Consider the following 23070-nt stretch of genomic DNA (forward strand, 5'->3'; position numbering starts at 1 on the left):
GTCAGATGTTACTATGGAATACTGAAGTATAATTACAAGCATTTCATAAGTGTCAAAGGCTTTTATTGACAATTACATGAAGTTGATGCAAAGAGTCAATATTTGCAGTGTTGACCCATCTTTTTCAAGACCTCTGCAATCCACCCTGGCATGCTGTCAATTAACTTCTGGGCCACATTCTGACTGATGGCAGCCCATTCAGGATGGTTGGGAGAAGTTGCTCTCGGAGGATGTGTTGGTACCATTCTTTATTCATGGCTGTGTTCTTAGGCAAAATTGTGAGTGAGCCCACTACCTTGGCTGAGAAGCAACCCCACACATGAATGGTCTCAGGATGCTTTACTGTTGGCATGACACAGGACTGATGGTAGCGCTCACCTTGTCTTCTCCTGACAAGCTTTTTTCCGGATGTCCCAAACAATCGGAAAGTGGATTCATCAGAGAAAATGACTTTACCCCAGTCCTCAGCAGTCCAATCCCTGTACCTTTTGCACAATATCAGTCTGTCCCTGATGTTTTTCCTGGAGAGAAGTGGCTTCTTTGTTGCCCTTCTTGACACCAGGCCATCCTCCAAAAGTCTTCGCTTCAATGTGCGTGCAGATGCACTCACACCTGCCTGCTGCCATTCCTGAGCAAGCTCTGTAGTGGTGGTGCCCCGATCCCGCAGCTGAATCAACTTTAGGAGACGGTCCTGGCGCTTGCTGGACTTTCTTGGGCACCCTGAAGCCTTCTTCACAACAATTGGACCGCTCTCCTTGAAGTTCTTGATGATCCGATAAATGGTTGATTTAGGTGCAATCTTACTGGCAGCAATATCCTTGCCTGTGAAGCCCTTTTTGTATAATTCTCAAAACTTTTGGCCACGACTGTACCCCTGCTGACCATGTCAGCAGGTATGCGCCTGGTTAGCCACAGGAGTCGCCACAACGCGATGGGACAAGGACATCCCAGCCAGCCAAACCCTCCTCTAACTTGGACGATGCTGGGCCAATTGTGGGTCACCTCATGGGTCTCCCAGTTGCGGCCGGAACGGGTCTCGAACCAGCATCTGTAGCAACACAGTTTGCACTGCGATGCAGTGTCTTAGATCACTGCGTCACTCGGGAGGCTCCATCCACAAAGTTTTTAATGCTTATCAATTGCCTTCCATAAAGTATCAAAATACTAAAATACAACTTAAACAGGACTCTTAAAGAATTTCATTTCAATGTTAATTGTATTTTTTGATCACAGAAACAAAAATATGGAAAAATAAATAAATACTGAAATGTTAATTATATAAAGCAGCCCATGTAATCATCTGCCAGAGAGTAGCCCCAATCGGCCTGAGACCCAAGTAATACATTTTGGTCAGATAACTCACACCGGAATCGGCCCGAGCTCAATCCCCGCATCCTAGCCATAAGTAATACTGCCGAAGGCGGCCAAGTCTCGGGCCACATGACGTCGGCCGAGTCTGATTCTCAGCCAAGTTCCCTGACTCTCAGCCGAAATCGCCCCAGATCCACTGTGCTAGCTGGAAGGAGAGGCTGTTATGTTAGCTCACAAGCTACCTGTACATCAGCTTAAACAGGAGAGGCTGTTATGTTAGCTCACAGGCTACCTGTACATCAGCGTAAACAGGAGAGGCTGTTATGTTAGCTCACAGGCTACCTGTACATCAGCGTAAACAGGAGAGGCTGGTATGTTAGCTCACAGGCTACCTGTACATCAGCGTAAACAGGAGAGGCTGGTATGTTAGCTCACAGGCTACCTGTACATCAGCGTAAACAGGAGAGGCTGTTATGTTAGCTCACAGGCTACCTGTACATCAGCGTACACAGGAGAGGCTGTCATGTAATACGGTAGCATACTAGTGTTAGCATGTAGCCTAGCCGAGATATCTGGCTGAACAGGCTCTCTGTATCCTGTGTGTGTGTCTCTCTCTTGCTCCACCCCGCCTATACAACGGTAGGGGAAACATTGAGTGAACCTGTGGTTCATTGTCTGTCTGTGTTCCTACAGGACGCATGAGAAGGGCTTCTGCCAGCCCTACCGGGGCATCGCTTGTGCCCGCTTCATCGGCAACCGCAGCATCTACGTGGAATCTCTGCAGATGCAGGGAGAGAGTGAGAACCGCATCACAGGTGAGATCACACCCCTCGACCACCGTTACGCTCTGGGGGGGAAGTTCCCACTAGGTACAGATCTAGGATCAGCTTCCCCTCCCCAAATGCTAACCTTCACTATTGGCGGGGGAAACTTCAAAACTGAACCAAGATCAGTTCCATCTCGGAGCGAATTCAGTACACTGTGTTTTGTCTCCATTACTACCAGAGAGATACAATGTTGTGTTATCTTATTTTGATTTAAATCATTGCATTGATCAAGAATACCCTGACGACATCCATAATGTTGCTCAGTTCCATTCCAAGGCTGGTCCATTATTAGACAATAATGCATGCATTTATTAGCCATAATGTAAATGTTCCATATTTAGTTCAACACCTAGAACTGGAAAATTGGACACTGGAATAAAAATTATCCCAACTCATTAAGATTTGACTTTGTCTACATGGTCGGTTTAGTAGTGATGTGCCTTGGATTTATCTCTCAATCATTTATTGTTCGCCAATTTGCTGCCCATTTATATTATAATGTTCTGACCCACCGTACAGCACTTCTTTATTTTCACTGTGACTCATATGTCCTGGGTATGGTTGCAAAATTCCAGGAACTTTCAATAAATTCCCTGGTTTTTCCTAAATTCCAGTTGGAGGATTCCCAGAATCAGGAGGGAATAAGAAGGTAATCTGGATTCCTCCAACCAAGATTTTGGTTTAAACCAGGGAATTTGTTGAAAGTTCCTGGAATTTTGCAACCCTAGACCTGGGGCTGCCCATAAGAAGTTATGTGCCGTGACTGCCCATGGGGAGGCACGTCCCGGGGCTGCCCGTGGGGAGGCACGTCCCGGGGCTGCCCGTGGGGAGGTATGCCAAAATACAGTCACAAGCTCTGCTGGAGTAAAACACTGTCTGTTTCTCTCGCTCTCTTGCTTATTCACACCCGCACACAAAAATGCAAGCACATAATCACCTTCGCACAGGCATGATGTGTGTTTTGAACGTTTCCATGTTTTCCAAGTGGTGTAGATGAAGGGTCGTTTTGTAGGATGCATAAGGAAAGGATTGTTTTTACTTGAGTAGTGTATAGATCTGGAGGCTATTAAAGTATGTATGGCAAGCAAATCTGACTGGTGAAAATTGCCCTGGCAGATCGTGGTACATATCAGATCTGTAAAATTGTGGGTTCTGGGGGGGGGTTTTAAACCTTCGGAATGCACGGGTCTTTACACAAAACAGATGCCAAGTACAGTTACCTAACTCGAGTTTAAGATACCATAAGGACATAGAAAATATGACTAAGAAGTATAATCTTATCGTTAAGCCCCTCAAATGAAATACATTTGAAGCAATATCTCCGTCAGAGAAGATATTGCCCCATGATTCCTCTGTCCCAAACTCGGGCTGCATCACAAATGGCACCCTATTCCCTATATAGTGCACAACTTTTGACCATAGGGCTCTGGTCAAAAGTAGTGCACTACATGAGGAATAGGGGGTGCCGTTTTGGGACGTAGCCCTGTTCTGTTTGGCATGGGTTCTCTCAGGAAATGAGGGTATTTTCTTTCATTACTTTCACTCCTCTATGTAATAATATCTTGGTGTCCGTCTACCTCAAGTAGAAGACTAACCCCCCAAAACAGAAAAGGCTTATAGGAAGAGTTTCCCGTTCACTTTGCTTACTTTGTATTGATGGCATACAAAAGTTGATATAAAGACAGTAGTGGACCCCAGGAAGAGTAGCTGCTGCATGTGCTGCAGCTAATGGACCCCAGGAAGAGTAGCTGCTGCATGTGCTGCAGCTAATGGACCCCAGGAAGAGTAGCTGCTGCATGTGCTGCAGCTAATGGACCCCAGGAAGAGTAGCTGCTGCATGTGCTGCAGCTAATGGACCCCAGGAAGAGTAGCTGCTTCATGTGCTGCAGCTAGTGGACCCCAGGAAGAGTAGCTGCTTCATGTGCTGCAGCTAGTGCACCCCAGGAAGAGTAGCTGCTTCATGTGCTGCAGCCAGTGGACCCCAGGAAGAGTAGCTGCTTCATGTGCTGCAGCTAGTGGACCCCAGGAAGAGTAGCTGCTTCATGTGCTGTAGCTAGTGGACCCTAGGAAGAGTAGCTGCTTCATGTGCTGCAGCTAGTGGACCCCAGGAAGAGTAGCTGCTTCATGTGCTGCAGCTAGTGGACCCCAGGAAGAGTAGCTGCTTCATGTGCTGCAGCTAGTGGACCCCAGGAAGAGTAGCTGCTTCATGTGCTGTAGCTAGTGGACCACAGGAAGAGTAGCTGCTGCATGTGCTGCAGCTAGTGGACCCCAGGAAGAGTAGCTGCTTCATGTGCTGTAGCTAGTGGACCCCAGGAAGAGTAGCTGCTTCATGTGCTGCAGCTAGTGGACCCCAGGAAGAGTAGCTGCTTCATGTGCTGCAGCTAGTGGACCCCAGGAAGAGTAGCTGCTTCATGTGCTGCAGCTAGTGCACCCCAGGAAGAGTAGCTGCTTCATGTGCTGCAGCCAGTGGACCCCAGGAAGAGTAGCTGCTTCATGTGCTGCAGCTAGTGGACCCCAGGAAGAGTAGCTGCTTCATGTGCTGTAGCTAGTGGACCCTAGGAAGAGTAGCTGCTTCATGTGCTGCAGCTAGTGGACCCCAGGAAGAGTAGCTGCTTCATGTGCTGCAGCTAGTGGACCCCAGGAAGAGTAGCTGCTTCATGTGCTGCAGCTAGTGGACCCCAGGAAGAGTAGCTGCTTCATGTGCTGTAGCTAGTGGACCACAGGAAGAGTAGCTGCTGCATGTGCTGCAGCTAGTGGACCCCAGGAAGAGTAGCTGCTTCATGTGCTGTAGCTAGTGGACCACAGGAAGAGTAGCTGCTGCATGTGCTGTAGCTAGTGGACCACAGGAAGAGTAGCTGCTGCATGTGCTGCAGCTAGTGGACCCCAGGAAGAGTAGCTGCTTCATGTGCTGTAGCTAGTGGACCACAGGAAGAGTAGCTGCTTCATGTGCTGCAGCTAGTGGACCACAGGAAGAGTAGCTGCTTCGTGTGCTGCAGCTAGTGGACCCCAGGAAGAGTAGCTGCTTCATGTGCTGTAGCTAGTGGACCACAGGAAGAGTAGCTGCTGCATGTGCTGCAGCCAGTGGAGATCCTAATGAAAGGCTAAATACTAGAATCAGAATATACTCTTAGAATGGCATCTCTAAATTTGGCCAAACTCATCCCCATCATGTATTCTTGTGAATTCAAGGGGTAGTTTGACCAGGGCCCATATTCATTCAAATGTCTCAGAGTAGCAGTGCTGATCTAGTCAGTTCTGCCTTTTTAGGTCATAATGAATAAGATTTACATGGACAGTGGGCACCTGATTGAACTCAAGTCTCTATAATATAATGACTCACTACTCCTGCTCTTCCCCCCCACAGCCGCGTTCACCATGATCGGCACGTCCACGCAGCTCTCGGACCAGTGCTCCAAGTTCGCCATCCCCTCCTTCTGTCACTACGTGTTCCCGCTGTGCGACGAGGGGGCTCGGGGCCCGCGGCGCCGCCAGCTGTGCCGTGACGAGTGCGAGGCACTAGAGAACGAGTTGTGTCACACCGAGTACACCATCGCCCGCTCCAACCCTCTCATCCTGATGCAACTGGAGCTGCCCAGCTGCCACCTGCTGCCCCACCCGGGCTCGCCCGACGCTGCCAACTGCATGAGGATCGGGGTGCCCCTGGACAAGCTAGGCACATGTAAGTGGACAATAGACATAGACACATAGACATGAACACACAAGACAGGGACATGTAGGTGGACACCTGAACACAAACATGCAGGCAGAGGTGGACAGACGGATAGACATAGACATAGACACAGGCTGTCGCCTATATTTTGTAATATACACATTTTTGAATGACATTTCATTACATCATCAGGTTAAGGAACTATGGTTGTTTGTATTGTGTATCTAGGGAGCCCTCTTGTGGCATTTCTGGAAATTGTTACTTTGGCACATTTAGGTAGATGGAACTACATTTGAAGAAACTTAACACAACTTCAAACTTGCTTCTTCTTCCTTATTTGATTTCCTGGCAGTTATAATTCAAACATTGTAAAAACATAAATGAAGTCATCCAAAACTAACTTTTAATCTTCGTGAAAGATTCGCCAACAGATCACAGCTGCTACAATGGCAGCGGAGCCAACTACAAGGGCACGGTGAGCGTCTCCAAGTCGGGCTACCCCTGCCAACCGTGGAGTGCCCAGTACCCCCACAGCCACCACCTGTCCCCCGTGGAGTATCCTGAGCTGCGAGGGGGCCACAACTTCTGCCGTAACCCCGGGGGCCAGATGGAGGGTCCCTGGTGCTTCACCCTTGACCAGCAGGTCAGAGTGGACCTGTGCGACGTCCGCCCCTGCAGTGAGTACTGAACCCCAGAGTTATTTTATGGCTAGCCGTTGATTTCCATGGAAAATACTCCTGGGCTATAGCACCCAAATACTTATTTACTAAACTTAGTAAGAGCTGAGCATGTCTTTTTAGCATTTTGTCACCGATTTGGCATCCCCCCTCCCCCCCCTCCCCCACTTCACATAAAAGGTGTGAGATCTAAGAGTCCCAGTCTGGTGGAAAATGTTAGAATGAGTAGTAAAAAAAGGCATGTGTTTGTTTGTGATGCCAGTGCATAATGATAGTGTTACTTTTACTACATACCATTCCATTCCTCTTACATGAGTACACTTGGACTTTTCTACATTGCATTATATGTACACACATAATAGGCCGTTTTTTCCAGACCTTTAATGGACTCAAATGTAGGCTCAGTGAAGAATCTCCATTGAACGTGCTTTTCAGTCCAAGAATCTGAATCTGGAAAATCTGCATTTAATTAAAAAAAACACAAAAGTAGTTAACTCAGCCCAGTTCAAGGTAGAGTCAGCGTTAAACAAAGTAAACCGCAATATCGGGTCAATTTCCGAACAACTAAACTCCTCTGTTTTGGTCCCATAGCTACCACATTGCAGCGTGAAGTGTGCCTGTGTACATGTGCAGATACACTGTGTGACTGACTGTGTGAGAGCAAAGTCTTTCAACGTTTTCACCACCTAAATGTGTGTGGTACTGCTCGTGGCGACATTATACTGCTGAGTGTCAGTTGTCAGTCAAACAAGTGTCAGTTGTCAGTGTCAGTCAAACCCTGTTTGACCTTTGACCTCCAGCACCGCCAGAGAACCTGAAGAAGGAGATCCTGTACATCTTGATCCCCAGCATCGCCATCCCACTGGTCATCGCATGCCTTTTCTTCCTGGTCTGCATGTGCCGCAACAAGCAGAAGGAGCCCACTGACACGCCCCCTCGCCGTCAGCTCACTGCCTCGCCCAGCCAGGACATGGAGCTGCCGCTGCTCAACCAGCACAAGCACCAGGTGGGCTAGCTACAGTCATAAGGGCTAAATACTGTAATGTATGCTAACTACTGTCATATGGGCTAGCTACTGTCATATGGGCTAGCTACTGTCATATGGGCTAGCTACTGTCATATGGGCTAGCTACTGTCATATGGGCTAGCTACTGTCATATGGGCTAACTACTGTCATATGGGCTAACTACTGTCATATGGGCTAGCTACTGTCATATGGGCTAGCTACTGTCATATGGGCTAGCTACTGTCATATGGGCTAGCTACTGTCATATGGGCTAGCTACTGTCATATTGGCTAGCTACTGTCATATGGGCTAGGCTAGCTACTGTCATATGGGCTAGGCTAGCTACTGTCATATGGGCTATCTACTGTCATATGGTGTTGGCTAGCTACTGTCATATGGGGTTGGCTAGCTACTGTCAAATGGGGTTGGCTAGCTACTGTCAAATGGGGTTGGCTAGCTACTGTCCTATGGGGTTGGCTAGCTACTGTCCTATGGGGTTGGCTAGCTACTGTCATATGGGGTTGGCTAGCTACTGTCATATGGGCTAGCTACTGTCATATGGGCTAGCTACTGTCATATGGGCTAGCTACTGTCAAATGGGCTAGCTAATGTTATATGGGCTAGGCTAGCTACTGTCATATGGGGTTGGCTAGCTACTGTCATATGGGCTATCTACTGTCAAATGGGGTTGGCTAGCTACTGACAAATGGGGTTGGTTAGCTACTGTCATATGGGGTTGGCTAGCTACTGTCATATGGGGTTGGCTAGCTACTGTCATATGGGGTTGGCTAGCTACTGTCATATGGGGTTGGCTAGCTACTGTCATATGGGCTAGGCTAGCTACTGTCATATGGGGTTGGCTAGCTACTGTCATATGGGGTTGGCTAGCTACTGTCATATGGGGTTGGCTAGCTACTGTCATATGGGCTAGCTACTGTCATATGGGCTAGCTAATGTCATATGGGGTTGGCTAGCTACTGTCATATGGGGTTGGCTAGCTACTGTCATATGGGCTAGCTACTGTCATATGGGGTTGGCTAGCTACTGTCATATGGGGTTGGCTAGCTACTGTCATATGGGGTTGGCTAGCTACTGTCATATGGGGTTGGCTACCCACTGTCATATGGGGTTTGCTAGCCACTGTCATATGGGGCTAGCTACTGTCATATGGGGCTAGCTACTGTCATATGGGGTTAGCTACTGTCATATGGGGTTAGCTACTGTCATATGGGGTTAACTACAGTCGTATGGGGTTAACCACAGTCGTATGGGGTTAACCACAGTCGTATGGGGTTAACCACAGTCGTATGGGGTTAACTACAGTCGTATGGGGTTAACTACAGTCGTATGGGGTTAACTACAGTCGTATGGGGTTAACTACAGTCGTATGGGGTTAACTACAGTCGTATGGGGTTAACTACAGTCGTATGGGGTTAACTACAGTCGTATGGGGTTAACTACAGTCGTATGGGGTTAACTACAGTCGTATGGGGTTAACTAGTGTCATATGGGCTAGCTGCCGTCATATGGGTTAGCTAGTGAACTCTAATGACCTTATCCTTTGCAGCAGAATTAACTCTGGGTCTTCCTTTCCTGTGGCGGTCCTCATATCATCATATCAGTTTTTGCGACTGCACTTGTTCCGGATTGACTGACTGTCATGTCTTAAAGTAGTGATGGACTGTCATTTCTCTTTGCTTATTTGAGCTGTTCTTGCCATTATATGGACTTGGTCTTTTACCAAATAGGGCTATCTTCTGTATACCACCCCTTCCTTGTAACAACACAACTGATTGGCTCAAACGCATTAAGAAGGAAAGATATTCCACAAATTAACTTTTAACAAGTCACACCTGTTAATTGAAATGCATTCCAGGTGACTACCTCATGAAGCTGGTTGAGAGAATGCCAAGAGTGTGAAAAGCTGTCAAGGCAAATGGTGGTTACTTTGAAGAATCAAAAATGTTAAATATATTTTGATTTGTTTAACACTTTTGGTTACTACATGATTACATGTCTTTTTTCATAGTTTTGATGTCTTCACTATTATTCTACAATGTAGAAAATACTAAAAACAAAGAAAAACCCTTGAATGAGTAGGTGTGTCCAAACTTTTAACTGTTATTGCATGTGTTATTTTAACATCAGCATGAATCAGTGTCAGTTTTTTTAAAACTCTGATTCTCTCTCTGTTTTCCGCTTGTGACCCAGGCGAAGCTGCGGGAGATCAACCTCTCAGCGGTGCGCTTCATGGAGGAGCTGGGCGAGGACCGCTTCGGCAAGGTCTACAAGGGCCACCTATACGGCACGGCGCCCGGCGAGCAGACCCAGGTGGTGGCCATCAAGACGGTCAAGGACAAGGACGAGGGCACTCTCCGCGAGGAGTTCCGCCACGAGGCCATGTTGCGCTCGCGCCTCCAGCACCCCAACATCGTGTGCCTGCTGGGCGTGGTGACTAAAGAGCAACCCATCAGCATGATCTTCAGCTACTCGGGCCTGGGCGATCTACACGAGTTTCTGGTCATGCGCTCGCCACACTCCGACGTGGGCAGCTCGGACGACGACAAGACTGTGAAGTCCACGCTGGAGCAGGCCGACTTCCTGCACGTGGTGACACAGGTGGCCGCCGGCATGGAGTATCTGTCCAGCCACCACGTGGTACACAAGGATCTGGCTGCCCGCAACATCTTGGTCTGCGACAAGCTCAACGTCAAGATCCTGGACCTGGGCCTCTTCCGGGAGGTCTACTCAGCCGACTACTACAAGCTGATGGGCACCAGCCCCTTCCCCATCCGCTGGATGTCCCCGGAGGCAATCATGTACGGCAAGTTTTCTACCGACTCGGACATCTGGTCCTACGGTGTGGTGCTGTGGGAGATCTTCAGCTACGGCCTGCAGCCCTACTGCGGCTACTCCAACCAGGACGTGATCGAGATGGTGCGCAACCGACAGGTGCTGGCCTGTCCCGACGACTGCCCCGCCTGGATCTACACACTCATGCTAGAGTGCTGGAGCGAGTTCCCGGCACGCCGCCCACGCTTTAAGGACATCCACACACGCCTGCGCACCTGGGAGAGCCTGTCCAACTACAACAGCTCGGCTCAGACCTCGGGCACCAGCAACACCACCCAGACCAGCTCCCTGAGCACCAGCCCCATCAGTAGCATCAGCATGAGTGCAACCAATGCCGCGCGCTACGCCAACCCCAAGAAGAACTCACCCTTCCCCCAGCCCCAGTTCATGCCCATGAAGGGCCAGATGCACCGGCCCATGCTGCAGCAGCACCCGCAGCAGCTCTACATCCCGGTCAATGGCTACCAGCCCATGCCGGCGTACCCATACCTGCAGAACTTCTACCCCATGCAGATGTCCATGCACCAAATGGCGCACCAGCAGATGGCGCACCACCCGCCGCAGATGGTGGCCAAGGCAGGATCGCACCACAGCGGCAGCGGCTCCACCTCCACGGGTTACGTCACCACGGCGCCCTCCAACGCCTCAGGTACGGAGCGGGCGGGCTTGCTCAGCGATAGCCCCAAGGCAAACATGGAGGACATGGCGGACGGTGCGTCCCAGAATGGGCTGGGGCATGGGGAGGACACAACAGTCCCCGAAACTGAATTACTGGGTGATAATGACCTGCCACAAACTGACGACATGGAGATGCACTCTGAGGCATAGGGGGACCGAAAGTCTGGAGGACTGGGGAACAAACTAGAGCTAAAACGCTCTGTGAACTTAGTTTGTTTGAGTTTCGATTGAGCGCCATGAATAAGTGAAGGGAACGCATTGGAAAAACAGTGACTGAATGTTATTTATGGGTTGTTTAGTTGTCACTGGTGCATCCGAATGATATCAGTGTCTCAGGTTCTTCCCTGCAGGACCCCTTTAGCGAAGTGTCATAAAACGAACCCTGAACCCTGAAAGCCGCTCGACAGAAAACGTCAATGAAGAGAACCATTTTCACCATTTGGGCTGCGGGTGCGACCGGCATGGACAGTGTTCTCACTTTGTTGCAAAGCCATTCAGAAGAATTTAGGTTCTTACTGTTTCTGTGCAACATGAAGTATTTTCTTTTCGACAAAGGATTCCTGAAGTTGCCTTGTGTTAATGTTTTCAAAATGTTCAATTGTATAGTAGTAGGCCTACTCCAGAGATGATTTTACTGTGGTTTTACGTGAGATAGGAGTGTGTCAATTTGGCAGAATGTATGATGAATGGACGAAAAAAATGATTGGGAGTTTACAGGGCAATTCCACCACTTTTCAACCTCCCTTTTCATTGTCTTCATATGTCTATATATGTGAAAATGGCACATGACATCATCAAAAGTTCAAATGTTTAAAAAGGTGATTTTTAGAAACTCGTTGCCGATTTTGAAAATCGCCGTCTTCCTTTTAATCAAACAATCGTACTTTTAATCCATACCATACCATTTAATCCGTACCAGAGAAGCATTTGTTAGGACCACAGATCATAGAAATGCATACAGTATGTAGATACTGGTATGGTGCTGGATATAATGAATATGAGGTTGAAAAGTGGCAGAATTGCCTTATTAAACCTTCCTTAGATACAGTATTTTGGAATAAAACTTTAGCAAATAATTGTTATACTCAGTAGATTGATATTGCTCACTGTCACTAAACATGGATGTGTCACTACTCAACATACATCTTCATGTGATAAGACAAGAAAGAACTGTACATGATAAGTATATTAGCGTGGGAATTGTTGATGTTTAGCCTTATTACGTATGAGCCTTATGCTCATATTCTCCTTCGTATGGGCTTGTATGTTACACGTTGCTCAACTTCAACTTTGATACCCTGTTTTACAGATTTGTAATTTATGTAATTATCTTTTTGTTTTTTAAACACCATTTTTTTTTATCATGCGTTGTTGGGCAAAAAGTGTTTAGTCTGAGGTTAATACTTAAATGTCATTGCAACCAGATATTTGCTTTCTTTTTTTTTCTTCTCAAAGGTGTAATAACAAATTTTAACCATATATTGTATACATCCAGCCACATGGAGTATCCAATAAAGTGATACATTATAAAGACATCAGCCTTGTTCCTCTCTTTATTAAAGCCCACACTTTACAATAAGTACCCAATGCATGTGTAGTTACATAGTAATCTTGGTTAACCCAGAACTAAAATATTGTGTAATTTGGTCAGATGCTGTCCACCCAGAGAATGATTAGTTACATAGGTAGTAGGTACAGTGAATTAGGTAAACATTGTTACATATGGGCTTCTTCTGCTCTGTAGACAGGGACATCTAAGAAAGAGAGTGAGAGACACGTGCTCAGAGAAACGCAGACAAAGAATCAAAGAGAGACAGAATTCACACAGAGTAATGATATAGGTTATTTGTCCAGTGTAGGCTGACAAACCTACCCACTCATGTTTGTTGCCTAGGTTTTAGGCCTAGTGCTTATTTGATTCATTATAGTTCCCTTCCTTGGTCATTACCTCCAACACCTGTTTTGCAGAGCCATAGTTCCCTTGGTCATTGTGAGGTTTGTACCAAAAGACTTATGATGGATTTTCATGATGTCACATAGTTCTATGGAAGCCGATATACAGAGCATTATGGGTAATGTAGTCATTCTTACATTTCCTAACTGGCCTAATTAGGTAGTATGCATTGTGACATTAGGGTTACAGACTTGCCAAAAACACAAAAACACCCCAAAAAAACACATACCAAACACTGAGCGGCCTGTGGCATCTTCTTTTGAGCCTAAAATGAAGAAAATCTGTATAAAACTAGGAGCGAGTTTGTGGTATTACAATATAGATGTACACTTGATCCTCCAAACTCCTAGGGTGCATCCAAGATGGTACCCTATTCCATATATAGTGCACTTCTTTGGACCAGAGCCCTTTAAACTGGTCCCAGGGCAGTTGAGGACACTGTTAACCAAACCAGACCAAACTAGTAAGTAACACTGCAGAGCTGTTGACAAACACTGGTAATGATTGACTATCACACACCTGCACAGGCTAGGTGTGTGTGTGGGTTCCTTGCGCCTGAATATGTATGTGTGCATATAAGGGTGAGAGATATTCAGACTACCTCCTGTTCCATTAGAAAGGTGTGTTTGTGATACGAAGATGCAAGTCTTTGTTGTTCCTCTGCTACTGCTCACTATGTCTGGGGTAGAGGTCACGAGAGGTCAAAGTGTACAGTTCACTAAAGGTAAAGGTGTAGAGTTCAAGACAAGAAATGAGGTCAAAACGTCAACAGACAGACATCCGCAGAGCCGAACATCTGGGCTGGGAGCACTGGGGACCATGGTGGTGGAGCAGAAAGTGGAGCTGGGGACAAGGTACCCCCAGCTCTCCATCTCATTCCCCCCAGCTCCCCATCCCATTCCCCCCAGCTCTCCATCTCATTCCCCCCAGCTCCCCATCCCATTACCCCCAGCTCCCCATCCCATTACCCCCAGCTCCCCATCCCATTACCCCCAGCTCCCCATCCCATTACCCCCAGCTCCCCATCCCATTACCCCCAGCTCCCCATCCCATTACCCCTAGCTCATCCCATTACCCCCAGGCCCCCATCCCATTACCCCCAGCTCCCCTTCCCATTACCCCCAGGCCCCCATCCCATTACCCCCAGCTCCCCTTCCCATTACACCCAGGCCCCCATCCCATTACCCCCAGCTCCCCATCCCATTACCCCCAGCTCCCCATCCCATTACCCCCAGCTCCCCATCCCATTACACCAAGGCCCCCATCCCATTACCCCCAGCTCCCCATCCCATTACCCCTAGCTTCCCATCCCATTACCCCCAGCTCCCCATCCCATTACCCCCAGCTCCCCATCCCATTCCCCCCAGCAGAACCTCACCCCCAACTCCACATCCCGTTCCCCCCAGCCCAATAACACTCCCAATTCCCCATCCCATCATCAACTTGCCCAATATCACCTCCAACATCCCATCCCATTCACCCCCAGCCAAACATCACCCCCCAACTCCACAACTGCCCATTCCATTCACCCCCAGCCAAACATCACCCCCCAACTCCACAACATCCCATTCCATTCCCCCCATCCCAACGTGAAGCTGAAGTTCAGCGTTACATCATATTGAAATGTAAAGGCGATGTTCCCGCCTTAGCAGAGACTGCATTCACGGTAAACGCTGCAAATGTTGCAATCTGAAATTATTTTTACATTTATATCTGGCAATCTGTAACGCTTTAAGGGTGCAGATTGAATAGAGCCCTTACTGTCATTACATTTCAGAAACACAGGCCAGACTTACAACCAATGTGAGCCAGGTGGAAGAGCTGAAGAGAATGCAGGTGGAAGAGCTGAATGGAATGCAGGTGGAAGAGCTGAAGAGAATGCAGGTGGAAGAGCTGAAGGGAATGCAGGTGGAAGAGCTGAAGGGAATGCAGGTGGAAGAGCTGAATGGAATGCAGGTGGAAGAGCTGAAGGGAATGCAGGTGGAAGAGCTGAATGGAATGCAGGTGGAAGAGCTGAAGGGAATGCAGGTGGAAGAGCTGAATGGAATGCAGGTGGAAGAGCTGAAGGGAATGCAGGTGGAAGAGCTGAATGGAATGCAGGTGGAAGAGCTGAAGGGAATGCAGGTGGAAGAGCTGAAGGGAATGCAGGTGGAAGAGCTGAATGGAATGCAGGTGGAAGAGCTGAAGGGAATGCAGGTGGAAGAGCTGAATGGAATGCAGGTGGAAGAGCTGAATGGAATGCAGGTGGAAGAGCTGAAGGGAATGCAGGTGGAAGAGCTGAATGGAATGCAGGTGGAAGAGCTGAAGGGAATGCAGGTGGAAGAGCTGAAGGGAATGCAGGTGGAAGAGCTGAAGAGAATGCAGGTGGAAGAGCTGAAGGGAATGCAGGTGGAAGAGCTGAAGGGAATGCAGGTGGAAGAGCTGAAGAGAATGCAGGTGGAAGAGCTGAATGGAATGCAGGTGGAAGAGCTGAAGGGAATGCAGGTGGAAGAGCTGAAGGGAATGCAGGTGGAAGAGCTGTATGGAATGCAGGTGGAAGAGCTGAATGGAATGCAGGTGGAAGAGCTGAATGGAATGCAGGTGGAAGAGCTGAATGGAATGCAGGTGGAAGAGCTGAAGGGAATGCAGGTGGAAGAGCTGAAGGGAATGCAGGTGGAAGAGCTGAAGGGAATGCAGGTGGAAGAGCTGAAGGGAATGCAGGTGGAAGAGCTGAAGGGAATGCAGGTGGAAGAGCTGAAGAGAATGCAGGTGGAAGAGCTGAAGGGAATGCAGGTGGAAGAGCTGAAGGGAATGCAGGTGGAAGAGCTGAAGAGAATGCAGGTGGAAGAGCTGAATGGAATGCAGGTGGAAGAGCTGAAGGGAATGCAGGTGGAAGAGCTGAATGGAATGCAGGTGGAAGAGCTGAATGGAATGCAGGTGGAAGAGCTGAAGGGAATGCAGGTGGAAGAGCTGTGTGGAATGCAGGTGGAAGAGCTGAATGGAATGCAGGTGGAAGAGCTGAATGGAATGCAGGTGGAAGAGCTGAAGGGAATGCAGGTGGAAGAGCTGAAAGGAATGCAGGTGGAAGAGCTGAATGGAATGCAGGTGGAAGAGCTGAATGGAATGCAGGTGGAAGAGCTGAAGGGAATGCAGGTGGAAGAGCTGAAGGGAATGCAGGTGGAAGAGCTGAAGGGAATGCAGGTGGAAGAGCTGAATGGAATGCAGGTGGAAGAGCTGAATGGAATGCAGGTGGAAGAGCTGAATGGAATGAAGGAGATGACACAGAAAACAAGATTTTTTGGCAATTTTTTGGTGAATTGGATAACCTACCAATATTTTGTCATTTGTTACTCCAATCAATCAATGGTTAAACTCACTGGTTCCAGCCCAAGCCCTGGAGCTGAGGACTCTTGATGTCTGCTCCAACCACACTGAGAACCTATTGATGTCTGCTCCAACCACACTGAGGACTCTTGATGTCTGCTCCAACCACACTGAGAACCTCTTGATGTCTGCTCCAACCACACTGAGAACCTCTTGATGTCTGCTCCAACCACACTGAGGACTCTTGATGTCTGCTCCAACCACACTGAGGACTCTTGATGTCTGCTCCAACCACACTGAGAACCTATTGATGTCTGCTCCAACCACACTGAGAACCTCTTGATGTCTGCTCCAACCACACTGAGGACTCTTGATGTCTGCTCCAACCACACTGAGAACCTCTTGATGTCTGCTCCAACCACACTGAGAACCTCTTGATGTCTGCTCCAACCACACTGAGGACTCTTGATGTCTGCTCCAACCACACTGAGAACCTCTTGATGTCTGCTCCAACCACACTGATAACCTATTGATGTCTGCTCCAACCACACTGAGGACTCTTGATGTCTGCTCCAACCACACTGAGGACTCTTGATGTCTGCTCCAACCACAATGAGAACCTCTTGATGTCTGCTCCAACCACACTGAGAACCTCTTGATGTCTGCTCCAACCACACTGATAACCTATTGATGTCTGCTCCAACCACAATGAGAACCTCTTGATATCTGCTCCAACCACACTGAGAACCTCTTGATGTCTGCTCCAACCACACTGAGAACCTCTTGATGTCTGCTCCAACCACACTGAGAACCTCTTGATGTCTGCTCCAACCACACTGAGGACTCTTGATGTCTGCTCCAACCACACTGAGAACCTCTTGATGTCTGCTCCAACCACACTGAGAACCTCTTGATGTCTGCTCCAACCACACTGAGAACCTCTTGATGTCTGCTCCAACCACACTGAGAACCTCTTGATGTCTGCTCCAACCACACTGAGGACTCTTGATGTCTGCTCCAACCACACTGAGAACCTCTTGATGTCTGCTCCAACCACACTGAGAACCTCTTGATGTCTGCTCCAACCACACTGAGAACCTCTTGATGTCTGCTCCAACCACACTGAGAACCTATTGATGTCTGCTCCAACCACACTGAGGACTCTTGATGTCTGCTCCAACCACACTGAGGACTCTTGATGTCTGCTCCAACCACACTGAGAACCTCTTGATGTCTGCTCCAACCACACTGAGGACTCTTGATGTCTGCTCCAACCACACTGAGAACCTCTTGATGTCTGCTCCAACCACACTGATAACCTCTTGATGTCTGCTCCAACCACACTGAGAACCTCTTGATGTCTGCTCCAACCACACTGAGGACTCTTGATGTCTGCTCCAACCACACTGAGGACTCTTAATGTCTGCTCCAACCACACTGAGAACCTCTTGATGTCTGCTCCAACCACACTGAGAACCAGGTGGAACTCCAGGAGACTGAGGTGGAGGAGCTGAAGATAGAGAACACAGGTGAGACACAGGTAGACTGGTCTTAGTTTACAATACTATCTTGAGATACACGTACATAACTGGAACTGCCACATTAATCAACAACAAAATCACTTTTTTGGGTGGAACAGGCCTCTGGTAGGTATCGTTTGATTTCGAGTCTGATTTTGTTTGTTTGTGTGTGTGTGTGTGTGTGTGTTTCCTCTTACAGAATGGAAGGTGGCATTCTCTGTTATTTTGAGGGCTAGTGGGTTACTATGGATTACTTTGGGGGCTAGCTGTTACTATGGATTACTATGGGGGCTAGTGGTTACTAGGGATTACTTTGGGGGCTAGTGGTTACTATGGATTACTTTGAGGGCTAGTGGTTACTATGGATTACTTTGGGGGCTAGTGGTTACTATGGATTACTTTGGGGGCTAGTGGTTACTATGGATTACTTTGGGGGCTAGTGGTTACTATGGATTACTTTGAGGGCTAGTGGTTACTATGGATTACTTTGAGGGCTAGTGGTTACTATGGATTACTTTGGGGGCTAGTGGTTACTATGGATTACTTTGGGGGCTAGTGGTTACTATGGATTACTTTGGGGACTAGTGGTTACTATGGATCCTTCAACAAATATAATACCCTGGTCCACAAAAACATCCTCACTATCATCGGCAAGCACTACAACCCAACAAATGGTGAATTGTAATGTATCCTTCACTGCAGTTTTATATTTTGAGGGGGGGGGGGGGGAGGGGTACTCATATGTGTTCTGTCTTTTCAAAGTTTTCAGTGTTTCTTCACAGCACCAGTGAGGGGGTTATACGACTTCAGAATCATATTGTTTGGAGTCCTAAAAACCAGTGGCATACATTGCAATATTTGCACAAATGGCATTATAACCATGGAGGCAGGTACACTATATATACAAAAGTATGTGGACACCCCTTCAAATTAGTGGATTCGGCTATTTCAGCCACACACACTGCTGACAGGTGTATAAAATCGAGCACACAGCCATGCAATCTCCGTAGAGACACATTGGCAGTAGAATGACCTTACTGAAGAGCTCAACCTGGCACCGTCATAGGATGCCACCTTTCCAACAAGTCAGTTGTCAAATTTCTGCCCTGCTAGAGCTGCCCCAGTCAACTGTAAGTGCTGTTGTTTTGAAGTGGAAACGTCTAGGAGCAACAGCGGCTCAGCCGCTAAGTGATAGGCCACACAAGCTCACAGAACGGGATCGCCGAGTGCTGAAGCGCATAGCGTAACTCTGGGTCTTCCTTTCCTGTGGCGTCCTCATGAGAGGCAGTTTCTTCATAGCGCTTGATGGTTCTTGAAATTTTCCAGATTGACTGACCTTCATGTCTTAAAGTAATGATGGACTGTCGTTTCTCTATGCTTATTTTAGCTGTTCTTGTCATGGTTCCACCTGTCACCAGGAGGCGGCAGAAACCGTCCTAGAGACATTAATGACACTCAGGTGTGTTCTATAACGCATTATGATTTCCCTGTTAACAAAGCTTTTGTAAACAGTGTGCGGGTCTTCTTGTTCTTTAAGAGAGGTGTGTTTTCTGTTTCCTTTTGCAGAAGCTTGATTAGTTTGCCGTGTGTGTTTGTCTCCTGAGTGAGTTTTCAAAACCTAGTGTTTGTTGTTTTCCCAGTGTTACTGTGATCCTCCTGTTACCGTTTCTCAGTAAAGTATTTACGTTTATCCTAAACCACTGATTCCTCCTCTGGTCTCTTCTCTGCTCCTGGGTGCAACCTCATCACATCACAGTTCTTGCCATAATATGGACTTGGTCTTTTACCAAATAGGGCTATCTTCTGTATACCAAACCCTACCTTGTCACAACACAACTGATTGGCTCAAATGCATTAAGAAGGAAAGACATTCCACAAATGAACTTTTAACAAGGCACACCTGTTAATTGAAATGCATTCCAGGTGACTACCTCATAAAGCTGGTTGAGAGAATGACAAAAGTGTGCAAAGCTGTCATCAAGGCAAAGGCTGGCTACTTTGAAGAATCATTTTGTTTAACAAATTTTTTGGTTACTATATAATTTCATGTGTTATTTCATAGTTTTGATGTCTTCACTATTATTCTACAATGTAGAAAATATTAAAAATAAAGAAAACCCCTTGAATGAGTAGGTGTGTCCAAACTTTTGACTGATACTGTATAAAAAACTGTTTTTGCTTTGACATTATGGGGTATTGTTTGTAGACAGGGGAAAGAAACAATTTAATCATTTTTTGGAAAAACGCTGTAATGTCACAAAATGTAAATGGGTCTGAATAGTTCCCGAATGCACTGTATATGTTCACTTTAAGTTTAAACTGATCAGAGTAAACCTGAAAATAAAAGTCAAACAAAACTATTTCTTATTTTTCATCATTCCACGGGAGTGTAACTGAAGATGTATAATTCAATCAATACAGTCCCCTCCATAATTATTGGGACAGAGAAGCATTGTTTCTTCCATTGGCTTTATACGTCAACAGTTTGGATTTGAAACCAAACAATGACTACGATGTTAAATTGCAGACTGTCAACTTTAATTTGAGGGTATTTTCATCCATATCTGTAAAGTTCTGTATTTATATTCTTAGTCAACCGTGTGTTCTGTTTCTTTGTGTTCTTGAACGTAGCCCCTGTCTTTCATTTTTGTTCATTGATTTCACCTGTGTTAGTTACTCACCTGGTCTCATCAGCTCCTTATTTAGTTCAGTTCGTTCTGTTTGTGTCTTTGTGAGGTATTGCTCGTTTTGACTCTACTAAGCATGTTCCTGGCTCGTTTGTGAGAACCAGTTATAGCCTTCAGTCCTAGTTTTTTGATTCACCTGCTTGTTTGCCTACCCGTGACCTTGATTCCTGCCTTCTGCGAAGGCGAAATAAACACCTGCCGCGCTCTGCGCGAGAATCTACACCTTTTTCTCCCTGAATATTCACTACAATATCGGATGAACCGTTTAGAAATTACAGCGCTTTTTTGTACACAGTACACCCATTTTAGGGGACCAAAAGTATTGGGACAAATTCACTTATATGTCTATTAAAGTAGTAAAAGGTTAAGTATTTGGTCCCATATGCATAGCACGCAATGACTACATCAAACGGTTCACTCGATATGGACGAAAATACCCTCAAATTAAAGTTGACATTCTGCTCTTTAACCTCGTTGTCATTGTTTGATTTCAAATCCAAATTTCTAGAGTATAGAGCCAAAAGAGGAAAAAATGCTTCACTGTGCTAATAATTACGGAGTGTACTGTATATCTATATATATATTGTATTTGTTATATATATCCACTTCATCCCCTGAAGAAGAGCGATGTAATGTAAAATATTTAGTTGATAAAATATCCTCTGCTGATACTTTTTTCCGAGAAAACAGCAAAAAGGGGAGAAGGTTCCTTTTACATAACCTTTACCATCAAAAGCCAAAATATATAAATGCATTACAATGAACATAAAATAGTATTAAAGTAAGAATATTTGAAATAATCCTAATCTTTGCAGTGAACATACAAGTTGAGTGGTTTTGATATCTCTCCCGTGCTGGCATCCCATTTCTACGTTTTTGAAATGGGGGGGTGACCTTGGTTCAGATCAAAACGTAGAGCGCTGTAAAATGCTGCATTGTGATTAACAAAAGTGCACGAGCTGCCCGATGCTGGGCTGGCGCGTAAAAACATAACAGACACAGCTTCACTCGATTTATCCTTGTGGTTTTGCAAAGTGTAGGCGTGCCTCACTGATCCAACTGACAATGACAGCATCCTCGAATTTCCCTCTGAATTCACGTAAAAGGCATGCACATAGATGGACCTCGAAGTTGTGGCCTACAGAATGGACGTTGCCCGTGCACAGAAAAAAGGTTGGATTTACGCACATAATTTATGGCAAAACAATGGATAAGTGTAGGTGGGATGCAGACTAGCCAAGATACATCGCTTTATCCAAAAGTCATGTCCACGACCACCATGTTGTCCTCTCCTTCTCAGGAGTCTGGTGACAACACCAGCAGCCCTGTGCGTCTTTACGCAAACTCCGTTTTGGGATTAAATTCGACCTTTAGTCCTAAAGGGAGACTACGAGTGCGCAGAAAGAGAGAGTTCATACCTGAGGAGCAAAAAGATGGCAATTATTGGTTCAAAAGGAAAAGAAACAACGAGGCAGCGAAAATGTCAAGGCAGCGTCGGAGAATGGAAGGGATTCTGTTAGAGGGGCGAGCAAATGAACTTCTCAGAGAGAACGAAAAACTAAGAGCGACCCTTTCAGCCGTTCAATATCGCGCCATTGGAGTGGACGGTGGTCGCGATAAACCCGTTGATGAACAACACTTCTCAACACATTGTTTTCATCCGTCCTCAACTAGCGTCCCTCGTGCGGCTCCTTGGATGCTGCCACCCGATGTGTCATTTGGCACAAAGTTTAACGTTTCAAAAGATGTGTCGGACAATATATTTACTGATGTTCCTGGATTTATCCATAACCCAGATTTCCCCAATGTTGGCACCTGTCGAAGAACCCATCTTAACTGTTCAGATGTTTCTCACCAATTCCATTCTCCGGACAAGGAATGTTTCTCCGGAGCTGGAGTACCCGATTCTTATCCACCTGTGCCAATTTTGAATGACTATCAGTGCTACAGAAATGTTGGTGTTGCATGCAATGTTGGACATTATCCTTCTCATATATTTGAATCACCATCCAGATATAGCACCTCTCCAAATGTCGACATATCATACTCAGTGATTCGGACAAGCGCTCAATACTCCAATGCACGTGCGCACCATGCGCGAGATGCCAACATTGAAGATTTTGCAAATGGAATCACACCTGTGGATCTCGACCGCGCAAATAAAGGAATCTCAACTGACGGTCAGAGTCACGGTATAGAGCCGTGCTCTTCGGAAAGAAATGAAAGGGGCGCACAAGCCCATGACAGAACAACCACCGAAACATCTGACGGTGGGACAATGTACCTTTTACCTCACAAATTAAGGTTCAAAGCTAACAAACCTCTAAAGCAACAAACGAATTTGTTTAACAGAGCTTCTACAGATAACGACAATGAAATAAAGAACAGTGGTCAACTGTGCATCTACAATGGGACTAGGCCTATGCGCCATATGGATGAGCAAGAATTGATACAATGGGATTGCGCAAAAGAAAGTAAGCCTAATTCAAGTAGGTCTAACATTCAACCTGAAAAAGACAAGTTGCCGCAATATTTTGCCAGCTCTTGCAGTAAACAGTTAGTGTCAAAAGAAGCAACGACGCCA

The 23070-nt window shown here is 46.7% G+C and overlaps 3 protein-coding genes across 3 annotated transcripts in view; 2 read left to right on the forward strand and 1 right to left on the reverse strand.

Moving 5' to 3' along the window:
- ror2 (receptor tyrosine kinase-like orphan receptor 2) overlaps nucleotides 1-12555 on the forward strand; it is a 140243-nt gene extending 127688 nt beyond the window's left edge. The window contains exons 5-9 of the mRNA XM_038970244.1: nucleotides 2005-2126; nucleotides 5503-5817; nucleotides 6240-6485; nucleotides 7286-7491; nucleotides 9703-12555. Of these exons, the coding sequence (XP_038826172.1) occupies nucleotides 2005-2126; nucleotides 5503-5817; nucleotides 6240-6485; nucleotides 7286-7491; nucleotides 9703-11172 (2359 nt within the window). The 3' untranslated portion in view covers nucleotides 11173-12555. The remainder of the gene's footprint in view (nucleotides 1-2004; nucleotides 2127-5502; nucleotides 5818-6239; nucleotides 6486-7285; nucleotides 7492-9702) is intronic.
- A 6-nt stretch (nucleotides 12556-12561) lies between these two features.
- Nucleotides 12562-22350, reverse strand: LOC120026160. The gene is made up of 3 exons (XM_038970987.1): nucleotides 22342-22350; nucleotides 16286-17789; nucleotides 12562-13241 (listed from the first exon to the last, which is right to left on the reverse strand). The coding sequence occupies exons 1-2, from the start codon at nucleotides 22348-22350 to the stop codon at nucleotides 16806-16808; spliced, it is 993 nt and encodes a 330-aa protein (XP_038826915.1). The 3' UTR covers nucleotides 12562-13241; nucleotides 16286-16805.
- Nucleotides 14807-16496, forward strand: LOC120026159 (trichoplein keratin filament-binding protein-like). Its single transcript, XM_038970986.1, has 2 exons — nucleotides 14807-16256; nucleotides 16342-16496. Exons 1-2 carry the CDS (start codon nucleotides 14807-14809, stop codon nucleotides 16494-16496), a joined length of 1605 nt encoding a protein of 534 aa, XP_038826914.1.
- Nucleotides 22351-23070: the final 720 nt, after the last annotated feature.

The sequence above is a fragment of the Salvelinus namaycush genome, chromosome 31 (assembly GCF_016432855.1).
Source record: "Salvelinus namaycush isolate Seneca chromosome 31, SaNama_1.0, whole genome shotgun sequence".
In the NCBI taxonomy this organism is placed as follows: Eukaryota; Metazoa; Chordata; class Actinopteri; order Salmoniformes; family Salmonidae; genus Salvelinus; species Salvelinus namaycush.

Excerpts from the sequence above, each read along its gene's own strand:
- LOC120026159 (XM_038970986.1), top strand. The coding sequence starts at position 14,807 with ATGCAGGTGGAAGAGCTGAATGGAATGCAGGTGGAAGAGCTGAAGAGA. Across the intron at positions 16,257-16,341 it reads ACAGAAAACAAGATTTTTTG|CCCAAGCCCTGGAGCTGAGG; the intron begins GCAATTTTTTGG and ends CACTGGTTCCAG.